The sequence below is a fragment of the Haemaphysalis longicornis genome, unplaced genomic scaffold, assembly GCF_048455015.1.
Source record: "Haemaphysalis longicornis isolate Haplotype H1 unplaced genomic scaffold, Haemaphysalis longicornis Haplotype H1 scaffold_1, whole genome shotgun sequence".
Lineage (NCBI taxonomy): Eukaryota > Metazoa > Arthropoda > Arachnida > Ixodida > Ixodidae > Haemaphysalis > Haemaphysalis longicornis.
This window is the reverse complement of record NW_027526203.1, coordinates 166,480,237-166,505,028: the sequence shown is the minus strand read 5'-3', so window position 1 is coordinate 166,505,028 and position 24,792 is coordinate 166,480,237. Positions and strand designations below refer to the sequence as shown.

General features: G+C 46.2%; 1 protein-coding gene across 2 annotated transcripts in view; it reads right to left on the bottom strand.

Annotated features, from left to right (window-relative positions):
* Positions 1–2,136: 2,136 nt before the first annotated feature.
* The window catches only part of LOC144139011 (uncharacterized), a 127,164-nt gene continuing 104,508 nt past the window's right edge, over positions 2,137–24,792 (bottom strand). The window contains exons 1-3 of one of the 2 annotated variants that reach the window (XM_077671518.1): positions 19,328–19,574; positions 14,844–15,260; positions 2,137–11,909 (exon numbers count right to left, since the gene is read on the bottom strand). In XM_077671518.1, coding sequence (XP_077527644.1) covers positions 11,730–11,909; positions 14,844–15,260; positions 19,328–19,435 — 705 coding nt within the window. In that variant the 5' untranslated portion in view covers positions 19,436–19,574 and the 3' untranslated portion in view covers positions 2,137–11,729. Of the gene's footprint in view, positions 11,910–14,843; positions 15,261–19,327; positions 19,575–24,792 lie in introns of those variants that run through there. The other variant, XM_077671513.1, reaches the window with a different exon arrangement.

The window sequence follows — 24,792 nt, the reverse complement described above, 5'->3', positions numbered from 1 at the left end:
CCACCTCCTTCAGTTCAGCAAAGGTGGTTGAAAACAACGAGGACACTTCGGAGAAGCGAAATGATGCTTTGGGTCTGCTTACAAGTTCGTGCTGTCACGAAGGATTCCAGCGCTCGGCCGCAGCTACTCCCATTACTGTCTTTAAATATCTTTATAAAGGCAATACAGGCGACATACAGGTAAATTATTGCGCCCAACTGTCGTCACCCAAGTACCTGTGTGGATGCGTAACATTAGTCGACAAAATGACTTATTAGGCCGCTTACAGTCGCGCTGTTCGACACGTCTTGTTCTTCACGCAGAAAGCTGTCGTTCAGTTCTTCTTTTCCTGGTGGTTCCTTGTCGATGGTCAGCGCTTTTTCGTGTTGAGTGGGATCTTCTGCCGGCAAACTGCATTTCCTGCTAGCAGGAGCGAACAGTATTTGAAGGGTCGGGTTTTGGCTGTCTTCTTATTCTTTTCTTTTCGTTCTTCTTTTTCGACTCGCGTCAAGATGACTTCTTTCGTATTGTCTACCGGCTGAATTTCCCACAGGAAGAATCCGCCCATGCAAATTATAACAATTTTGGCGTCGCGCGGCAGCCACTTTTGTGCGCGAAGTCAGCGTAATTCTTGTGTTTTGCTCTTTCGTGCGATGAAGCTCCACCCTTTTCCAAGTACATAGGCTTGTTCTAGTTCTTGGTTTCCTGTTTTTTCACTCTTAGATGTTCCACCTCAGTAAAGTTGTTTAAGTTATTTTCGGCTCCTAGGTAACGAACCTTGTCATATAAGAGTGATTACTTACTCACGCAGTTGTTCTTCGATCTTCATTTCATCTGCATACCCCGGATTCTTGCAGCAACGACGTCTTCCAGATCCCATGTGTAAATCAGAATAGATAGGTGGAAGCTGGGGTAAGAAGCTATTTTATAGAAGTGTCCCTTCCGTGAACAATTAATTTTTTTAATTAGTTGAAAGCCACTGAGGGTACAAGTATTAAATAAAGCGTCTACAGAATCCCTCCTTAGAAGTATGGGTCGTCACAACAGGGAAAACAAACGACTACAAAAATATTTTACTGTATTAAAATACGTTTCAGGTCCCCCATTGTTGCCCAACCATGTGAACAAGGTTACCGTGAGGGAGCAGAAATGTCTATTAGTTCAGCAATATGGCTTGGTCAACGTTTTAATTCTCTGTTGTCATAAACTAGCTAGCAGACCAGCCGCAGTGATGTCGCTTAATTAGTGGATCGTTTAGGAACCTGGTAAAACCGGTTTAAAACGAAATGCAGAACTTAGCTGTACCATTTTTAAAGAAGTCTTGTCTGTGGCTGCATTGGGCAGTTTAGGCCATGAAATTCGTTATTTAAGTATTTAAGTAAGGAACATCTGCGTATTTTTAATGCGCAAAAGAGCAGAAAACATTGCGGACGCCTCACCGACTAGTTTCAATTGCGTCATTTTTGCAATGGGGTTTTCGTTATTCCAGCATTCAAACTTTGATTGTCACTCATTTCATGGGGATTATTGACTTTTCTTATGGAGCAGACTTAAGGTTAAACGCGGTAACAATCCGTATATGTGGCCTCGCGGACTGGCCATTGTGACGTCCTAGCCGACGCCAGCACATCGGCGGGAAATATGAGTCAAGTGCGGCGACACTCTCGAACACTCTTCTTCTCGTTTAAATGCCTGTAAATTGGTTGAAAAAAAGTAAATAGGCCCATGCGTTCTAGTTGGACAATGTTTAAAATTCACTTTAAATTTCTTTAAGGAACGGGAATCACCTTTTGCTAGTAAGAGTCAGTACTAGGTAGAATTTCAGAGTTTGAAGACAACCACAAATATACAGACAAATCCATTTTGCTTTCTCTGAATCTGCGTCGTTTCATCAACCGCCATTCAAGGTTTCAGGCCGTGTAAATTGGCAGCACAACTCAGTTTGAGACTTATTTTGTAGGTAACAGATATGTTTAAACTGCGCAGGAATGGGCTAGATGATGTGCTGTTTCCCCCTCCAAGGTGTGACAATGGCTACGAATAATGAAATGAGAGCCACCTTTTGGGCATATTCTTACCTTTTATTTGACAACACTCAAGTTAAGTGGGGGAAGGTGACCGATTTCCAGGGCGTTGAAAGGCGCAAGGACAAACAAGAGAAAGCAAATAGCAATCTTTATTATAGCTTTCAAGGAACACCGGAAGCGAGACAAAACCTGCGGCGCGGTGCCATTTCTGTGCACGTCCGGTGTTCTAACGTACGCTGTAACACAACTTGCGAACAAAAACAAATGAAACCAACCTTGAACAGAACTAAAAACATTCCACGCTATTTCTAAGTGGAATTAAGCTAAAAACAAAGATTACAGCGTTACGAACTTAACTTCGGCCATCTTTTAATGGCCAATAAAACATTCATACCGAAAGTGGCGGCTAACACAAAAGCTCACAGTGTGTCCTAGCCCCAAAACAATAATATACGTATATCTGGACACGTATTATCAAGTCTCTTAACAATTCAGTGTGATGTTTCAACATTTAAGAAACTATCGCACGAAATAAACAATAATAGATACCGCCGTTGAAAGTTCCATACAGGTTGGACAATGCAGGATACCTATAGCTCACCTAGAGAAACTTTTAACGTAGAAATAAAAACATAACATTAATTTACAAATCGAATGCACAAGGCCCCCATGGCTATCGTGTCGCAACCGTAGGCTGCGAGCAAGTGAAAAGAACTGCTGTCTGTGTTCAGGGCAGAGCATAACCGTACTCTGGGATACAACGCTGACGCTTTCAATGCCGCATGGAAAATGCCCGGGACGAATGAGGAGTTCGATCCCGCCTCTTCGTGTGCAGCGTCGCGAGCGATGGAACCGAGACGATCACCAAATGACCAGGTGCGGAGCGATGTCTCCAACCCAGCGTCCAGGCCACAGACGAAAATGCGGATTGTCAAATGGGCGCCTCGATACTACAAAAACTCCGAAAAAATAGCCTGAAAAACGGCTAACTACATCTTAGGCAAGCGCGTTGAAGGGATTACTTTTCGCTTATGCAGGCCCTATTGCAATTACTTCCCTTGAGGCGCCTCAAACGAACCGTAAACGTCATGTTTGGTTCACCATTTTTGTGGCGCTTGCAGAGTGAAATTTTTATACAATAACAGTGCCGCGTCACTTCGTCGTACCCTCTCCCTCCAGAAATTAGGAAATGTCTGCGGATCGCTCATCTGACAACGCAATTGCGTTTCTGCGACCCCCTTTCCGTTTCTTGTCCGAATAAAACCACGAGAAAAGGGAAAATCAAGCCACCTGTTGATTTTCCCAAATTGTCCTCACTCTGCGAGCTGCACCCGCCTACGCTGCCTTGCCACCATCGCCTCGAGGGCTTTCCCAACGACTCCTATTCGCAACTGTTAGGCAAACGTAGGCAGATCGAACCTACAAACCTGTTGAGGTTGGTGTGCGCTATATAGCTAAGGCTTTAAGAATAATTCCGGCATGAAAGCCTGCTGTGCTATTCAGAGACGCCAAATACCCCCTTCATGCGCCCGGCCATACGAAGCACAGAAACATCGGCAGCGTCTACAGTGACTCTTTGGCTGGTGCCTGCTGTTCAGCAGCCTAGCGAATACAAGCCTTTACCTGCTGATAGGAGCAACAGATAAGCGCACCTATGCTTGAAGCAGCTTTTGTTACCAAGGCTGTCATCTGGCATCGCTCTACCTGCATGGTTGTAATTTTCAGGTCAAATGACTTGAGCAATTATTTGATTATGAGGTTTAACGCGCCGACGCTACACAGGCTATGAGGCGCGGCGTAGTGGAAGGCTCCGGATTAATTTGGACCACCTGGGGATCTTTAACATGCGCGAAAATCTCGAACACATGGGCGTTTCGCTTTTGGCCTCCACCAGAAAAGCGGCCGCCGCGGTCGGGAATCGAACAGGTATCCATGGGTTCAGCAGCACAACGCCTTAGCCACTGAGCCACCACGGCGGGTTGAGGCCAAATGATATCAGAACTCGTGAACCTCTAAGTCGGGATGATCTTGGCACTCGGCGTCATCGTGCGAATACCGTCTCCAGTCTGCTGTAGCGAAGAAAAAGCACCGAAGCGTTCATCTACCGCCGAACATTCTCGGCGTCCTTTGAACACTTGGTCGTGCTTCATGGGCCTCAAAATTCCCATGCAGGCACAAAATTGCCGTAGAGCAGCAGCCAGTCTAGAACAGGAACGAAGCAATTACGTTGCTTTCACCTACGATTAGGATACGTTTGTGAATGTACCAGAACATGAATAAATTAAAAGAAGACAAGTGGCACAACAAGCGTGCGTTGCAAAGACTAAAAACACTCCCGCAGGGAATAGACTAACAGCAAAACTAAAGGCATTCGGGAAGACAGTTGTGAGGCGTATTCAAGCAAGCCCTCTCTGACAAGCATGTGTGTTCTCAGTTTTTTGTAAACAAATTGCCTGCAATAAAAAATAGGAAAACACAAGCGAACACGTCACTGCGTCGGCAGTCTTCCTTCTCAGTTGCCGCAACGTAGAAATGTTTAGCTATGTATACTAAACAGGCCTGGCGAAAAGTGAAGGTCAGGGAGCAGCCGTGCACGCAAAATCAGCTGCACGAAGCTATATGAGCCGAGAACTGAGCAGCGCTAACAGATCTCGCCATTCTAGGGGTACAAAATATATTGCGTAAAAGATAATAAAAGAAAAGCTTGAGTAAAAGCGCCGGGTGTGGCAAGTTGTTCGCAAAGAGAGAGAAACAAGCTGAGACAGATAATAGGCAGCAACAGCAAGGTGGCTTTTAAAAAAAAGGCCCAGATTTCGTGGTACATCGCAGCCTTACAGTGACGTCAGGGGGATGACACTCTTAATAAAGGTCTCTTACATGAGTACAAAAATGGTGACTCTCCGAAATAACAGCAGGAATGTTCTCGTCCTCGAGAGTATCGTATCCGGAATGTTGAAGACCAATGTTTTACGAATATTGAGAAATGTCACCTCGGGTCAATGGCTTCTCGAAAAAAATGAGAGTCGTGGTAGCATTCATGAGAACGGAATACATTAACAGCGGATCAACAAGAACGGGGCAGGAATAGAAGGAGAACACTCGCGCTCAGTCGCCTTTTCTTCGTCCTTGTCTTACGCTGTCACTACCATATCTTAAGTCATACCGACTGAATCAGCTGCGAACTGCGTTCAGCTTCTGAGGATTCGTCAGCGCCTTCTTCTGCTAACACGATTTTTCGTGCGTGACCTACCGTTTCGTCTCTCCTTTATACTTCCTGTCACTCGAAGAGTGCCGCAAAAAATAATGTCTCTGGCTACGAACGTTCAACGAACCCATTTCACTTACGTTTGTATCTGATGAAGAGTTAAGCTTTTTTTTTTGGCCACAAGTTCATTCACACAGTAGGACCATTTCGTTTCTCCTGCAGCGTTGTAAACCAATGTTCCTAATCGACCTTGCGTAGTTCAGGCAGTGACTTGATGCATAAAGCATCTAAAAAAACGTTTTTACGTCACTTCCCTGGAATATTAACCTAATATGGTCAGTCGCAGAAGCCTCGGTAAAGCGGTTAGCGAAAACCTTCAAGATGAGAACACTGGAGAGATATTTTCTTTTTCTTAGGCAGCTTTAACCTGTGTCGAGGGATAGCAAGCCGCTTCGAGAGATTTCTGTGCATGGCAAGCTCAGTGGTTTTCACGACTGCTGGCATAGATTCTACCCTGACTCCTCAGTGGTGGTGGTGGTGGTGGTGGTGGTGGTGATACATTTATTCAAGTGAAAGTGAAGCGTAAAAAATACAGACGCACAAAAAACAAATAAACACCGGCCTACACCAATATAGAGCTGTATCAAGCAATTAAATTATTGGAAAGGCTTAATAACTCCTTTAGTGGCAAAATGCGATCATTATGCGTATTAAATTGACTCGAACTTAGTTGTTCATTTCAACAGACGCCGTTCTTTAGTTTAGCCCGTTCTGATAAATATTGGCCTCCGCATTTTTTGGCCATGGCTGTACTTCAAGAGCACGGTGTTCAGCACGTTGGTTCGTAAAGATCCCACGCCTTAATCGTGGGAGAACAACGAACTTAAAATAAATTGGTGGCGTTTAAAAGAACAACCATAAGAACAATGCAGCTATGATCAGGTCATAGATGCCCATGGAGTCATGTGGGCTGACTGAGACACGACCGTTCGTCGGCGGGTTGCATGTGTACTCACGGATGAAACACAGCGAGGATGCGTGTTTCAGTACGGGTTGTCGTGTCGGAATCTAGTTAATGAGAAGATGCCGCATTCCGCATTATGAAGCTGTCGGCGCTTGGATTCCTTTCCTGGCGTGACACAAACGCTCGAAGTCTACCACTCGTTCTTAGTCGGGCAGCTCGTTCCGAGTCATCCTTAAAAGAAAAGGATGCGCAGCGCGCACTTTTGGAAGCTCCCTCTCTGTAGTCCTACTCAAACTTTCAAGGCTCAGGCACCAAGAAAGGTTTAAGCATAAGACCGATGTCCAGAAAAAATTAGCGACCATGAATGTAATTACAGATAATGATCTATTCGGGCAGCAAATTAGCGAGGACTAGCTGTTGATTTTACGATAAAATAACAGGCCGAACATTCACTGATCCGCAGCACTAAAAAACCCGGCGACACCAAATATCTTACGTCCTAAATCCTACGTTCTACGTCTTAAAATATCCTACGTCTTAAAATCGAGTGGGGATATTTGCGTCACCTGCTTTCTTTGTTTTGTTTTACTACATTGCTGGGGACGTTTGCCCCAGGCGAATGTTGCAAACGCGGTAATTTTTAGACTGAAAAATTCTAGCGTTAAATAGCCAGGATCCGTAGAAGTTTTTATCAAGGATTGCTCAACTTTAAAGTTTACAAACACGCGTTTGCCAATTTGTTGTGTATTGCTGAGAAGCCAGCTATACGTGTCTGTGCAAGCCCAATTTCAGTTTTTTAATGCATCCAGTGGAAGAAACTATCGCGCACTGCGTTCCTTGAATAGATGGCGCGAAAGCCAAGTTCTCCGCGCCGTTTCCTGCGTACTCAGTGCAATACTACAACACTAAGGAGCCTGATATTATAATATACGAATGTATGAAGAAACGCGACCAGGGTAGCTGGTAGAATTTTGGGCTGAGTTTTTTGTACACGGCGATAATCTTATTTATGTTATTCTGCTTGCTTATCTTATTTGTGTTATTCTGCTTGCTTATGCTTATTTATGTTATTCGGCTTGTTTGTTTTACAGAGAAGACCTTCCGTAGCTTCAATTGGCCCATGAGGGGCAAATGCTATGCCTCAAAACTTCCTGTCTTAATAACATGTGGCGCCCCCTCGAGCCATAAGTGAAAAACTGTCCGGTAGAGGGAACTGGTACAAAAATAACCGCACGCGCGTCTGCGATGCCGGCAGCTTCGTAAGTGATGGTACCTATTCACAGAGGAAAATCAAAAAAATCTGACGGGCTCTGACACTGGAGCAATATGACATATTTCCACCCAACCGCGTACGCTTTGCGCTCAGTCGCTTCCACGGTGTTGTCACGAGGACGCCGTGTTTTCTACCACAATGCAGGAAGTGACAGAAGATGCAGTGGCGGGTGTTATGGAAAAGTCGCGTTTTTTTTTTTTTTTGATAAGGGCTTTTCCTGTGTGTCTCGCAGTCCCGCGCACTTTGATAGGCTTGCAAGTTTTTCCCACTGTACGAGCCGGGTACCAGAAACACTTGTATTGGCAGCTCTAAAACCGTTCATTTCAAGAACGAAATGCATAGCTTGTAAATTATACGGTCTTGTCGTGCTTACAGCGCTAAAGAAACCAAAACGAAGTGCTTCTGCAATACTGGATTCCCCAACGGCAGGCTTCCTGCAGCACTATAACGATCGCAGCGCCACCTGTTTTCTCAGCGCCGATGAGCGTAGAGGCAGTGCTCAGTTACCACGGCTGCGTCTTTAGTCACCGGGAATAGAGTGCCCCTCTAAGTGCAGTACCCCGCCTTTAATTTGGGATTTCCAACGCTACAGACAAACTCTTAAATCCAGATTCGGCTTTCGCTCCTGGGGTAATTACAACGTCATAGCAACACGACAGGTATTACTACATTTTTCGACGACCACAAAAATGTAGGTTTTTTGCACAACGACTTAACGCTACCGTTATGCAGACCATTTCTCGAGCGGATATGGGGACTCAGATATTTGATGGTAACATTACTAGCACAATAGACGCGCAACAACCGAGTGAATATGTTTTTGTATGGATCTATGCCACAAGCGGAGTATGAGCTCCGAGCGTTTACTTGACCCGAGTGTTCAACTGTTGCGATCGCGTACTACCAACCAGGAGATCATGTGAAACGTTGGCGGGTTCGTCAGTTGTCGTACACTTCAACGAGTGTGCACTTACCACTTACTTGCAGTCCGCAGAAATTCCGATACTCCCACGCCCATATGCAAATGCCACGCGATGTGTAAGGTCATGCGACTGATACGGGAATGGCATCATCGCTTCCCTCGTACACCCATTGCGTCAGCAAAACCTTTGGCCCAGTTCGTGAGTGCTAATATGAAACTCTCGTTATTTTCTTTGGTTTTGGGCGGTTTAAACAGAGCTTTACGTTTAACTAAAGCATACAACAGCAGCAGTTCAATGGGTAATACTGATCGACAACTTTATTATACGTGTAATAAAAATAAGATGAGTAAAAGCTTATTGAGGAAATCATGTGGGTTAGAAAAATGATGGCACTAATCGAATCGTCTGTTTTCTTGTGAGAAAAAAGAAAGAAAGTCACCCATTTCTACCGTGTTAGGAACATCTTTTATGCGCGTCTCTACATCTGAACTTTTTCTATTCTGGGGGACTACGCGTTTTATATTGACTGGTTTTCCATCACACTGAATTTCACCGTCTCTGAGCCCGGTTCAGCTTTGAGAGAACACCATAACCAGTGTTTACAAGCTAAGATGTGAAAATTGCTTGTTCTATTTTATTCGAAAATTTTCTTACATCGAATATTGTTCGCCTTGCGCCTATAAAATATCAACCCAGCATTCCCATTCCTTTAGATGATCCGAACTTTGCTGAAATTTAGTTTCTTTGCTTGAATTTGCTGTGGAGTACTCAGGGATCAGCGCTGTCCAATATATTATATTAAGAAGCGAAGTAGAGCTTAAGATTATCTTTCTAACGTGACTCGGCCGCTAAAAGAAAGAGATTACCCATTTACTATAAAGCAGGTTCATTGTGGACGGGACTTGTGAAAGTATGAACTCAAGAGAAGCATATGAGCAGTTTTTTGTTTTCGAACGTGTCAAATCCACAAACTGGAAGTAAGTCAGATAATACAGTAGTGAAAACAAAAAGTCCGAAGAGTTGAAACTTGGCCTGGTTGGAGCATATCTTAGCAAGAAAAGGGCAGCGCAATAGACGGAACGGACTGGACAGGAGAGAAACATATGCCCCTTCCTTACAAACAAAAACTCGGCAACCTTCTCCTATAAAAGTGGTTGCAACGAAGTAGGCCATATAACTCCCGGCAAACGTGCACTCAAATCCTATTTCGTATCGAAAATGGGCCAGATCCTTTTGTGGCACGAGTCAAAATGAGCCAAAACCATTTTCCCAATGGAAGGGAGCCTTTGGCGTTACGTTATGTAAGAAACATGAAAGCCTCCTTGTGAGATCCCTCCTATCAGCCCGAATCAAGACTCTGGAAATAGTAAATAAATAACTGGTAATTAATTATTTGCTTCAATTCTACATTACTTGTGCCTCTAAACATCCCCTAGCAGACATGAAAAATATCATGCAATAGGTTTGACAGCGCTGCATTTAGGAACGGAATTAAAGTTGCGCTTTTTTTTTCGCCAATTCTGTTTAGGTGGATTTGACTCATTTTCAAAAAAAAAAAAAAAAAAAAAAACTCCTCACTTTTTGTTCCTGCGTCAGTGCTGATCGGAAACAAAAGAGAAAGGTCTTCATGGTTAGTAAAAGAAATGTATTTTGATACACAACAACGCTCCAAAAATGACTAGACATTCTGCGCCTTACAACCAGCCCAAATTAAAAATTTCTGCGCTGTTTTTCTTAAATTTCATTTCTTTTCTCTCACCGCGGCTGTCGTTACTATTGGGAACACGTGTACACTAGACGAGTGGTAAGGGACCCAAAGAACCTTTTTGTCTCGCGGCGGTGGCTTGGATCTGTTTTGCCACTGTACATTTATGCGCGGAATTAAACACCGCCTATACACATAAAGCCCTGGGGTGGAAGTGCAGTTACTGACAGTGAATAAATTTCTCCGCGCCTCCTTCGTAGCGTAAACCGCTGGCCGAAGCTCCCGTTAGATTATAATCGGGTGGACGACCGATTTGATGCACAAAAACCGGTCACAAAAACGATCACTCTAAACTCTGATTTAGCCTTTGATTGATTGATTGATTGATTGATTGATTGATTGATTGATTGATTGATTGATTTGGCTTAGTTGAATTTGCCTTAGCAACAGCCCAAGTTAGCCATAGCTAGGTATCAGGAAACTACTGTTACAGCCGGTGTTTTGGCTAGACTGCGGAGCGCGGTGGCCTCGAGCTTAGATAAGCAGACTGTAGTGATGTCCACATGGTAGCTTTTACGGCCTCGTTACACTCAGTAACTGGACTTTCGGGGCGAACTGGAGCCACTCACCTTCGTTTGTGTCCTATCCAACATGGCTAAGTACGACGGAATCATCTGACGCTGCATTAAATATAGCGCTTGTTCCACTGTTAGCAATTCGAAATGAAAAGTAAAGCGGAAATACTGAGAGCGGCCGACGTATACGGGGCAACCACTGCGTGAGGCTGTTAAGCGTGAATAGGCTACTCCTGGCGTCAAATTGCACCATGCACTCAGTTCTGCACATTCCAAGGAGCAAGTCAGGAGGTTCCTTCCTGAGCTGCAGCTGGCAGCGGGTGTGCGGAAGATGTCAAGTCGAATCTCCCAGACACAATTACCTGTGAACGCTTACGAAACAAGCCACCAGTTGAAGCACAGAGATATTACGGAAGGAAAACATGGGCTGGTGAGAAATGGTGTAAACAGACAGCGAAAGGGCCGAAGTTTTTGGCGTCAGCAGTGACCATAAAGAAAAAATAAAACGGAACGTGAACCAACAACCTCTTGCGTGACAATTTCCAAGTGGAATGAGAGACTAGGTGCAAGATAGAGGGAGCATGGCATCGGTGCAATGTAGACCGCCGAGCTGGAAAGGGATCACCTCCATTCCAGTCGCCTGGTGTGCGAGTTGCCTTAAAGCCCCATCTTGCAATGGGGAGTGTTATTATTACGAGAATTTGGTCGCAACGGCCTTGTCTAGAGGGGTCGAGGCTGTGTTCCATATGGCGTGCTTCGGGCATCCATTGCAGAGCCAGTAAATCGCTCAAAGTGGTTAATTCGCATCTATCGTACATCCTTGGTGGTAGCAGGCGTAGGGTGATTGGGAAATGTCGTTTGGGGGCAATATTTTTCGAGATCTGATGAAGAATTCGTAGCCATGGACTACAAAATGACATTTAAATGGTAAAGGCTGCATAAAGGCATTCTGTAGCCAGGTCCCGTCCGGTGCGGGTTCCCACGCGAAAGTGTTGTGCTACAGTATTCGGCGGGAGCATAGTGCAGGGCAGTCGATGAGTGTGCACGGCGGCGGTGCTCGTGGCAGGGTGTGCGCAGGTCACCGGACGGCTGCCTCTTGCGGCGCCGAGCCAGGCCCCGCATACCGCCAGCCCAGGTATGGCGCTCGTAACGACCTGTACACCCAGGGCTTGGCGCGGGGCGATCCTTTCTCGCGGAAGGTCACTCGCTTCGGTATCACCAAATTCCTCCGGTCAGCCGGTAGTTGGTTCGCTGCTGCCTGCGGGAAAGGGAAGAAGAACCGACGGAAATAAATCGTAAAGCAAGCGCCGATTCCCAGAGGCCGAAATATGGCATATTGTGTATACGACCGACCAACCGCAGCCGCCACATTTTAAAGCCACTCCTGCGTAAGGGAGGGGTGTTTGGGGGACACCCGGTGAATTGGGATGTCACAAATATATTTACCATGGATGTATGAAAGACGTTCGAAACGGAAGTTTCGAATTTCTAATTTTGAAAAGATTGATTGATTGATTGATTGATTGATTGATTGATTGATTGATTGATTGATTGATTGATTGATTGATTGATTGATTGATTGATTGATTGATTGATTGATTGATTGATTGATTGATTGATTGATTGATTGATTGATTGATTGATTGATTGATTGATTGATTGATTGATTGATTGATTGATTGATTGTAGGGTTTAACGTGCCGACGCAACGTAGTCGATGAGGCACGCCGTAGTGGAGGGCTCTGTATTAATTTTGACCATCTGGGGATACTTAACGTGCGCCGAAATCCGCAGCCCCGTTTTAGTTGTTAATCGAACAGCCATCGAACCCGAAGGGCTGGAAAAACTGCGAACTGCGCGTAGTCAGATGCTGCCAAAAAGAAAATTTAAGCACGAATCGATAATGCCGCAAGGCGAAGTATACTTTTGGGCAATATAGCGCGGAAGCAACCGAATTTCTGCAAACTGCAGCTAAATATTTGTTCCAGTAAGCAACTTGTCGCAAGACTGTTGAATTTCCTCCTGGGCATTGGCTTTGTCTTCGTGACCTACATAGTCGGATCGGATAGCATATTCATGAATAGGATACAAATACCCTTCTGGAATTTTTAGTAATAAACACGGTCATACATTGCGGGGCACTGATTCAGTGCAGCATGTTGTTGGGCTAGTAGGTGCTTCATCTTATAAGCAGAAAAACTGCGCGTGTCCTGCGCCCGTACTGTCCCTTTTTCCCTAGTCCTGTCTTTTATGTGCAGTTTTTCTACTTATACGGGCACCGATTGTAAAAGCAGATGAACCAAGCTATAGTGCCTCTGATTTTGTTATTGTCAAGAACGTGCTTTAAATTCCACGCTATGTGTAAGGCCCTCACATTTAGGCTAAGAGGAGGGAACACTTGATGCAGTTGCAGATTTCCGCAGGTTCGCTTCTCCGAGTTTGTTCCCTCGGCTGACCTTTTTTACGTCCGTGTTCCGGCTGTCCCTCGGCTGCCAGCCCATGTGGGCGGTTATAAAGACTGAAAAATGAGTACAATCATGAGCAAATAAAACGCAAACATGAAAATATGAACCAGGACATGCAAAATTGCAAAAATACTGTTCGCTAAGGCCCAATAATTGCGCAATATGGCTATATTTGGGAAGGCCCATTTCCCGACTTTGCTTTTGCAACTTTTCCAGGCGTCGTTTGACTTGCGTGCAAAGAAACCGCGATATTTCTGCATTCTGGTTCATATATTTGTGTCCTCGCTTCATTTGCTCATGACTGTACCTTCGCAGAGCAGCCCTCGGTCACAAAATACGCGTACAGTGCGCTCTACCTAGTGACCACACAGGGGACAGGTATTCTTGCAATTTATTATATGGTAATGCCTCACCGAATAATGTGCGGTTGTTTAGGCGGCCACTGCTGTCCCCGTTATTATATGGATAGCGCAAGCATGCGTTGCTGCGGTCGTGTGCGCGAGTGAGCGGTTATGTATGTGCGATAACGTTTTCCCGTGGGTACTGGCTTGAATTTGGCCTCACTGCATGGACAGATTCACTGTGCTGTTTGCAGATTTAACAATCTAGCCACAGCTCACCTAATTCTATCGGGAATCCACTGGTTCACAGCTCTAACTCATTGTCAAACAAAACATTAACCCTTTCACCTGAAAACGGCAGGTTATATGCTTTGAGAATGACGTGCACTGCAAGACCGGCTTCCGGTTGGCTCAATGTCAATCCGAAGTAAAGAAAGTAAAATTTGTCCAAGAAACATGGTTGGTGGGTAAGGCGGCGCGAACTACACTCGGGAACGAGTTAAGAACGGCAATAGCATTTGTACGGTATCACTTCGCTTACTAAGCGACGGATCCGGATCTCAACGGGCGCGGGCGTTTCAAGAGGAGATTGCTATGAATGCGTGATATCGCCTGCCTTTTCTCCCGTAGTTTGTTTGTCGTCGCTGCGCTCATTTATAGGCATATTAAGTAAAAAAAAATCACGGAAACGGCTCGTGCCACGTTCAAAATACTCCCAGTAACGCACTACTTGCGCCGCGCACAGTGACATCGGGATGCGGTGATAAGGCACAGCGGCAACTTCCGTTGCGCTGTGCCGCTGAGGCTAGAGGAGGTTGCTTGCGAACTCAGAGCTTTGTAGGGAAGTATTCACAAAATGATGGGGTATGCGTGGTCTGCGGAAAAGAAAGAGAAACTATGGGGCACAGAATGCGAGGGTATCTATCCAAATCTACATGATGGAAATATTCAGCTTCCAGAAGCCCTAGGATTTAAGGGTAGCACAGAGGAAGTTAACTTGAAGGCTGTCGGGGCGACGAAAAGAAGATTAGAAAACTGGTGGACGAAAAGCAGAGAAGGGAATATTGCCTAGGACAGTTACCACCTGTAACAGGGGAAAAAATGTATTTTGTGCGTAATACGTTTTTTGTGCCTGCCCTAAGCAGAGCTACTTAACAAGAGTATAAAACGTAGGTTATTGGTCCTTTTTGGTAAGATGACACGTCATCACCCCGCTACAAAGGGGAACCAATAACAAAAACCATCCTCATCATCGTCATCAATCATCGTTGCCGTTCTTAACTGGTACCGGAGTATATTGTCAAAAACGCATGCCCCGACATGGTATCCACCATTCAGGCTGGGAAAGATGATATGGCCGCCAGCAGACCCCGTATACACACCAACCTGGACCTGGCCTCGGCGCGTCGCTTCGCCCGCGGGCGGCGCCCTCCACTTGGGCCACCCGCCTCCGGCGATGAGCCGGGCGCTGGCGTCCCCACTCCTCGGAGCGGGAGGTCGGTAGTACTGCAGGAACCACTCCGGCAGGTCCAGCTTCTGCAGGGCCTGCTGCACGCGTCTGCTGGCCTCGGTAGTGGTCAAGCCTCGACCGCCGCACTCGCCGCTCAGACCGGGGACCGGAGAGCGCATCAGAGCTGCGGAAGACGAAACCCTGACCCGGGACTCCGAGTCGGCGAACGCTGGCCGCGAAGGGAGCTCGCGGCCCACTCGTGGGCAGCCGGGCTGCTCTCGGGCTGACGCTGTGGGCGTCGGCAGCCGTCGGCTGTGCTGCGCTACCGGCACGGCAGCGGGGATGCCCTGGACCTGAGTGCGAGAACGAGAAGAATGTCAAGAACGGCGCAGGCCGGATGCCTCAGTGATGTGCAGAAATGCGATAAGATTGACAGAGAACGTCATCGGGGCGCATGTCAATTCTATCCATTGTCAGAATTGGCCCTAAAACAATTGCCGCACTGATCGCGATTCATGTGGCGGAAAATGAAAGACTAGGGCAAACGCACACCCATATCGAGTAATCGAGTTGGACAATTGAAACCCACATTTCAATTCGTCTCTTGACCAACTCGTTTTTTTTCTGCGGCAAGGGGAACTTCATTATGTGTTTGTCTGGGTTGGGGGGGGGGGGGTAATAAGAAATACATACAAGCGCAAAGATTAAGAGAAAAGCCCCAGCGCTTAGTTACGGCTGCTCAAAGTGAAATTCTATACCTATTACTTTTCCAGTGCGGGAATTACTGAGCCTCATTCTTGCGCAGATAACGACCACAAGGGGTAGGGAATCAGTAGCCACCCCGAAAACCGCACATACTATGCTCTCATGATGTGACATTTTCAGGATTACCACCTGGCACGACGTTTAAAGGCACTGATACATTTGTTCGGGTCTGCTTCCTGAATGGTCATTCAGGAACCGTGTTCCTGAATGACCAGTCGCTGCGCCCAATTGACGAAGGCTGAGGCGCTACATGTGATTTGACACAAAAGTGTCATCATTCGTTGTGACATCATGCAATGAAAAACGTGATGGTTGTATGCAGGGACCCCACTGGGCAAACTACATATTGCTACCCATTTTGGCTATAAAGGAACGGAAATTCAGACGTAAATATAGAGCCAGCTGTGCAGAGGGACATACGGACAAAATTAAGGGCTCTTACTATAATGGGGTATGAGGCGCAGTGCGGATACAGTCGCATCGGACCGGTATCGGGCCTATTTCTGTCACTGTGGACCCCATGTGGCCCTTCAGACACCCAGATCGAGGTTCGGCATTAAAAAAAAACACGTTTATCATTAAAAAAAAAGGTGCCGCGGAAAATTATTTTTCTTCTCACGAAAATATAAATAGAATTTCCGAAATACGTTATTAAAACAACAATTTTCTTGTACGTTACGACATTCAAAATAACATCTCATTTTGATCGCCCTGATTGGTGAAATTGTAGTACTCAAAAGTACAGTAGCCTAGGTATAGGCCGCCGTCCAAGGTACGTGTCCAACCCCCCCCCCCCCCCTTAATGAGACCACACTATCGGTTTCTGCATTCCCTGATGCCTTTTTTTTTTCAATGCGAAGGCATTCTTACGCCGGTTTCTCCGGTATCTATCCGTGCGTCTGTCCCTTTGCAACACGACACGCTCCCCAGGTATGCATGCACCGTGTGTGGTACTTAGTAAAAAGGGCGTTGTTTAATAAAACGCCCTTTTAAATTGCGCCCAAGTCACACATACATATGGGTGTCTGTACGGAGATGAGAACCTGGATAAAATGCTTACGCCTTACCTGACACTCGGGAGTGTCTACATTTTTTTCTGTGCAGTATTTAAAGACGTATTTTTCGGACACTTCGCCGCGTCAAGGGCCTTACCAATATTCCTATTTCTGGCATGCATCATGTGTTTTCTGATATTTCGGGAGTCATTACATTTTTTACCCAAAAAATCTGCAAGAAAACCGGAGGTGGGGTGGGTGGGGGCAGTGCGAGATATGTCTTGCTACACACTTCCCGGGTAACCTCCGTGCCTACAATGGCACGTAACGCGGCTGGATATATAGCCCGCTGTCGTTGGAACTTCCCAAAATCAGGGCGCCGTTGCAGGAAAACTCGGACAGCTGGTTAGGCTTCCTTTATGAACACAATTGAGCGTTAATGAGCCACAGCTGGTCGCTAGCACGAATCCGGAGTCTACGACGCTGCTATACAATAGCTGCAAGCCAAACGTTCGCAACTTGCGGATGATGGAAGCAATTGAAACAGAAACATTTCAGAGTGTTCAAAGACAGAAAGTGCATTCTTAACGCTCCGTCCACATTCACGGCCGTATCTAAATTAACTTTGCATTTTCAGCTAGCAAGTAAGCATATGTTAGTAAGCCCTGTCCAACAGAGTGATTCACTAGGAGGCGCGTAGCAGTTAAGGGGCACGTTTTGAGCTACAAGAGTTTGCTTAAAAGGCCTCATTCTAACGCATGATTTTAAAGCGTTACAGCACTGAAAGCTGTTGCTTATTGATTTCTCTGCTTACGGGTAAGTAAATGGACAGCGGTAAGCGGAAGTGAGCGCTGTGTGGAGTTTCACTACCCACGGCGAATGCTTAGAGCGAAGTTGAAATTCCTGACGTTTCTGCTTCGTTACCAGTGTCAACGGTGGCAGAAAAGCTGTGATCTTGCGTGTTCTGGCCACACGAAGGTGGAGCGCAACAAAAGGTCGTGTATATACATGATTTTCGCACATTTTAAACAGCTCAAACTGGCCTAAAATAATTTGAGGCCCTCCAGAGAAGGTATCCATGCTGTTCCGTGATCGTTCATAGACATGCTATCCCCCCTCTTCCCTGCACCGGTTACCTGCAGTGCAATCGTCGCACAGTTATGCCGTACAAATCATCCCCGAGGTGAAACGTAAGACCAGTATTTTATTAAAGACATACTGGTAAAATGTTTCTCTGAGCAATACGAGCTAGTTGGAAGCGGTCAGGAAATTGTTTCTCGTATTTCGTTCTGAACGTATCGTCCCAATGTACGACGGGAGGGGGAGCATGGCATTCACGCATTTTATCGATGGATGTGCTTGATTATGTCTTGTTTAGCAGTCGGGGTAAAATATTCGCTCCCTTACAATCAGACCCCCCCGCCAGCCTCCTGCCTCTCTCCTCAAATATTTCTTCGCAACATTTGCCTCAGCACTCACAAAAAGACGTTTCACTTTTCTGTTCCCGGTAATGCTGATGACGACGGAGGAAGAATGGAGCCTCAAGAACCAAACCCCAGTGATTAAAGCGGTTTGACTAAAGTCGTCGGGGCAAGATTACCATTCGTGCTATTTGATGAACTAACCGTCGTCGCACAGCAAACGTCACGTGAATACTGCAGGCACACGGGGTCCAAAGAAAAATGTGTGCATATGGCGAGCGAATTAAAAGGCATTTCATTCATTTAACACGATCGCCTTCCTTCCAGCAGGCATGTTTACATCACCGCAATCAGAGTGAAAATCACGCTCACGCATCAGTAATACCTGAGCTACACGGCCATTTCAACGGCCTTGTCGTGCCAAATTTGCTTTCGGTCGAATGCCCGTTCTGAATCTATAGGGTGCACTTGTGGGCCAGCGTTCAATTGTCAATTTCAAATTGCCGTGTAGCACAGGCATAAAACATTTCCAATCGCCACCAAGCGTGAGCCCGCAAAACAGCATTGACCTTGAGAACTCTGAAGAGGCGCGACGCGCGATAACTGCATTTCGGCTCTGTCCTATGCGTGCCTGCAGTACGTTCACGCCCTGCCCCTACTTGGTTCTCCCCCTGTCACGCGATTCCCCATCGCACCCATCCTCGCTCTTTCGTCCCCAAATAACTCCACCTCCGGAACACACTTCCGACGCACCCTACACGAGCGAGCAATAGAGTGGGCGTAGAAGGCGAAAGTGCGAGTTCTGCTGCGCGCGGAATTACCCGGATAGCGCACGCGTGGCATATTTCGAGCGCATGACTTACTGGTGCGTCGCCTCTCTTCCTTCCTTTACCACTACCGTGCCTGCTCTGGGCGCGCGCACACACACACTACACTCCCGGCGTCGGTCTCCCCAGAAGCGCACCTTGTCGCGCCTGGCGTAATCACGAGTCTCATTCTCGTGCGGCCGACTCGCTCACGCTCCGTCGCGCCGTCGTCGCCGCCAAAACGAAAACGAAAGCAAAACTCTCCGCTTTTCCTTTTACGCCGCGCTCACTTTTTGCTCTTTAGCTTCCTCCGCTTCCTTGTTTCGGTTCGCATTTTCTAACTATTTCGAACCAAAAGAAGCGACAGGCCGACGGCGTCGCGGCGCCAGTTCCGTCAGCGTTTCAGTGACTGTATGCGCTCTCGCCGGCTCACCATTTTGAAGGGGCTGTCACGACGGCCGACGGCTCGTGGAGCAGTGACGAGCCGAAAGCTCGCTGCCAACTTTTCGCCGGCTGCCCGAGTGCTTTGGTGGCGGGACATCGTGCATATGCGCTTCGCCTATTGCCGGTCCCTATTCAAAGCCCTGTATCGTCTATTTACGCCGCGGGGTTGCCTACAATCAGACGTATTTCGGAATGAGATAAGGCAAAAACGAATTTCGCTGCCACAATTCGGCCATATCATATAGGCTGTTCTTGCTCTCCTCTGTCGTTCCTGAAATGCGTTTAATTGTCACTTCAGTTCACTCGATTAAAAATGGATCTTTGTACCCGTTTTAACGCCCAGATAAGGTGGCAGCCCTGATAAAAAGCCGGTGCAACGCCAAATAATTGCCACCAGCCGCGTCGAGGGAGTGCTTGATAATGTTATCTGTAGTGACTGACCTCTCGCTCGTTTGATTTTCGTAGGTACGATTCAAGGACGTGTGACAACCAGCTAGCTGTTTGTAAGAGCTGTCGCGAACGCTGTCACGCCTCTACGCTCTAATATATATCTACAAAGTGCCAGTGGGGCGATGTGGATAGGGAAACAAGTTTTTTTTTTTAATCTGCAACTGTGTTTTCCAACGCAATTAAAAATGTTTTGAGCTACTTGTGCTTTATTCTTGAATTGTTATGAAAATTGCCGATGCTGTTTTACTTTCCTCTTTCAACATTCGTGTCGGGAAGTCCTGTATGGATTCAAAGAATGTTGCACACTAAAAAATAAAGTGCTAGTGGATTTCCCAAGAAAAAAATAATACTGTTGTTACTTGGCAGCAGGACAAATTACATTTCGTTTTTCGTCGTCATATCCATGACAATATTAACCAAACTAATACGAGAGCAAGTTCGCACTAGACCAGAAATAAATAACTCGTGAACTACGTGCTCATTTCGAACATTTGATTGCATTAATGGCCATTGAACGACGAAGGCGAAACAAAAAGGCGCTAGAGGAAACCGTAAATGTATATTCACACCGATATAGGCCACCTTGGAAGATCCCATCATCACGGACTCATCATGGACAGCAGCTGCTCAAGCATACACTTCCAAATACACTAAATCACTTGCACAGACAGGACGTTGACATTCTGACTGTTAATGATGCCCGCATATTGGATATGTTTTTGTAGGTGTTTTGCTTGTAGATTTTCACTGTTTTAATTATTTTGTATAATCGTTTTTTCAATGTACATCGTAAGTGACCGTAAATTGCTGTGTCGTCATTGCTGTCATTGCCGCGTCGGCGGACGGTGCCCTGTAAAGCTGCATTGTTGCAGCTTTTTCGCCGTCCGCTTTTTTCACCTGTGTAAAAACATTCGTGGAAATAAAACTTTGATTGATTGATTGATTGATTGATTGATTGATTGATTGATTGATTGATTGATTGATTGATTGATTGATTGATTGATTGATTGATTGATTGATTGAACAATGTACTCCCTCTATTTTCGACTAAATGGAGATTGTTGCGGTAAGTATAGTGCCTGGCTATGGATGCGGCCTGTATTCCCGCAGATTTCATTGTACTCACGTAGCGAAAGCCGCACATTCGCAGGAGTTCGCGGAATCTGTGTGAAGTTGGGCGTACAGGCCGCTGGGAAGGCATGCATGCATGCCACCCGAGTTCCACCTTCTCCAGCGGATTGGTTCCCACCAGAATTACTATCTTGTACACCTGCCTGTAATTTGTGCCTGTAATGGTAGCTACGTCCACATGCCAGAATTTGATGCAGTGGGGAATTATGCGTAAAATTTCGTGTAGCTGTCGATTGGGCGCGTCATTTCTCCAGTGCATGATTCCTTGTCTCCTTATTTTAGAGTTCTGTATTATACCCTGGCCTGTATTCGTTATTTGCAGGCGTGTCTGCCCAATCAATCAATCAATCAATCAATCAATCAATCAATCAATCAATCAATCAATCAATCAATCAATCAATCAATCAATCAATCAATCAATCAATCAATCAATCAATCAATCAATCAATCAATCAATCAATCAATCAATCAATTGATAAATTAACAATTCGTTAATTAAACCTTTTATAATCGATCCACATAACAAGTGTAATAAACCCTTCTACATAACATAGTATACGCTGAGAAAAAGTGCCTTAATCTGTAGGAACAACCGCCCAACTGCAAGCGTTCAAAGACCAGGAAATAGAGAGGAGACTTACAAAGAACTCTTTGAAGACATATGCGAGCGATGTACGGGCAGATAATCACCCACAGCAAGAGCGAAAAGTTCCCGATTAGAAAGTTAGTAAGACAAGGAGGCCCCGTCCTGCCAAAATTACTTTCAGCATGTCTGGAGCGGGCATCCAGGGAGCTTGGGGGGGACAAGGCATGATTATAGATAAATGGGGAATATATGAGCCATTTCAGATATGCGGACCACATAGTCTTGTTCAAAAGTCTAGAGAACACCAGCAAAAATTCTTTACGCTCCTGTACTCAGAAGGCGTGGTTGTAGTATTTATGATAAATGTGAGTAAATCGAAAGTCAGGCTAAATAAGCATGCAGGAAGCACCCTCTTCAGCCTGAGTAACAAAATGCTAGAGCATTAGGACGAAAATAACTTTCTTGGATGGATTGTCAGTGCTGATCTAAGCCACGGGAAGGAAATCCAACACAGAGTAGGCATGGACTGGGTTGCACTGGGCAAGCACTTTTGAATAGTGAATAGTAGGGTACCTCTATCACTAAAAAAATGGTGCACATATAATGTGTATTGCCAGTGGAGACATAAAAGGCAGATATTTGGAGCCTTAATAAACACCTGGAAAGAAAACTTAGGACAGCTAAATGAACCATGGGACGAAGGATGGAGGGGTAACTGTGGAACAGGAAGTGGCCGTCTTGAATGAGGGAAAAAAACGCGTGTAGAAGGTATCACAGTTCAAACTGAAGAATATAGTTAAAAGTTACATACAAATTCAAATTCATGTTTAAAAAAGAAATGATCTTGGGTTGGGCATGTGATGCGGCGAGTTGGCAGCGGGTGGACTCATAGACTAACAGGGTGGCTATCGAGAGACGGTACTAGAAGTAGGGAACGCAATTATTTCGGGAGATGGAAGAATTAAGAAAATTAGGGGTGAATAAAGGACTCGGGAGAGCACTGGGCTGGAATAGCTGCAGATAGTCCGCGGCCGGACTTTGATAGTCCACGCCGGCACTGACGACGACGATGATGATCATGATGATGATGTGCAAAGGTTTTCGCCTAGTTCGCTTGTTAAATGGATTACGTTAAATACACCTGTGGATTTCCAGGAACCTGTCCAAACCGGGGGCTCCAGCTACCCCAATGAACGCTAGTTTGGGGCAAAGTATTCATTGCGTAAGGCACGCATGTAATGGAAACTGTGCAGCAAACGCCGGGTGAGCTAGCCCGCGCCCCGTGGGCTATTCTGCACGATTAGGCCATAGAAAAGTTGTCCAACAACGCATTCCTGGGTTACTACTGTTTAATAGAAGCAAAATAGGGAAATTAGAAAGGGCGTTCAGTGTGAGCCGGTTACCATAAAGCTAATTCCGTCATAAACTGTGACGGATGCGCAGAGGAAAGTTGGCTTTTAGTAAACCGCACCAGGGCAATGAAAATAGCTTTAATGTCAGAAATTATTGTTCAAAACCGCCGAATTACAACGTACAGCTTCATCAGAGGTTCTGAAAAAAAAAAAAAAAACCCTCACCGTCTCACCGTCGCTCTGCATTTACGTAGTACGCCAACTACCGGCAAGACGCTCTAATAATTGTTAAAGCAACGAGCTTTATCGATTACAAGCTCTGTGCACAAGAAGAAATTATGGCCTATCCTCAGAAACTAATTGCTTGTAACGAAGATATCAACTGTACAATTCATATAGTGCATGTTGTCCAAGATGAAGCCTCTAATGTTTGTAGCGAACGCCTCTGTTTTTCAGGGCAATGCGTGGGATCGAATAATTTTGGCCACACTTCAGGCGCTCCGGTCTCGGAGACCTAGGTACACGAAGGTAGCGTTCAAGTTCTTGACCATATTGCTGATAATAGGAAGTTTTAGTTTCACGTGCGTGCAGAGTTCCCGTATGCAAACGTGAAAAGTATACGTAGCCCACAGGCATGTAGTTTGAAACCCTTTTAGTTACACGTACACGACGCACTCCGCGCGTAGGGCGTTTGGATGCACGCAATGCACGCGCTCTCAGCCCATAGTCGCGCGTTACTCCTATCGCCATCTACGAAGTGACACAGATACTGCTCGTAATCTCGCGAGCCCGTTGCTGTGACAACGACAAACGCTACTTCGTTAGTCTTAACAGCAGAAAAATCGCTCTGTTATCTGATAAACAAAAGCTGTTTGTTGATTAAAAGTTTAGTTGAGGGTTGGAAAGTGCAAACTGAAGGCGAAATCAACAGCTTAGAACAAGACATCGCACCGAGGCAGTAGCGACTGTTACGATTGAGCCCGCCGTTGGGCTTCGTTTCAATACTCCTCGGCTGTTCGGAGAAGTCTCCACTACGTGCGCCTTTCGGACAAGCCCCACCGTGTCGGTGACTCATGATTTCACGTCTCGACAAGCCCGGGTCAGACGCTTCGCTTTCGGCGCATTTCAAACTTCGACGGCTACCGGCGAAGCACGTCTCAACGCGCTTCAAGGACACAGAGGCCCCGCGATCGCAGCGGAGTCCTCCTCTCTTCCCTCTCTCGGGCTCAGAGTGCGCCGCTGCTACCGACTGCTCACGAACTCTGGAAAGAGTGTGGTGTGTGTCTGTGACGTTCGTGGCATGTGCACAATCTATAGGGAACGCTGTTTTGACCGTTGACCCTTTTGGGTATAAATACGACCCCCGCAAGCGCTATAACCCATTCCTGTTTGAGCAGTGAATCATTGCTGTCACTCTGCTCGAGTCCTGTACTGTTACCTCGCCCGTCGGGGCATTGTTCTTTGGCTTCGGCTCATCTCTCGCTATGAAGTAAACAGTTACGTTAGCCTACGGCTTCTGGACTTCTTCACGGCTGCAACAGCGGCTACCCGCTCGCTTCACACCACGCTACCAAACGTGTGTCGGAGGCGCGACAGAGCTCGGCTTGGGTCGGCCCACACGGTGGCAACACGATGAAGCTGTTTTCGCTGCGAAGTGGGAGGGCAGGGCGCCGCCGCCTTATTGGTCAACTCTACGTACGTAAGCAACGTGAACACCGCAACGTAAAAATTGGAATCTCACGTACGTCCGTGAGACTTACGTAGGCCATTTGCGTTCTGAGCATGTTCTGCGGACGTGGAGCTTCTACGTACGTGGAACTAAGACTATCTAATCAAAGAAGATGTTCTTCACATCTAGGGAGCAGCACAATGTGGGAGTTCAAATCCAATGTAAAAGATTTACCAGATAGCAATACCTAGTCTCAGGAGGTAAAA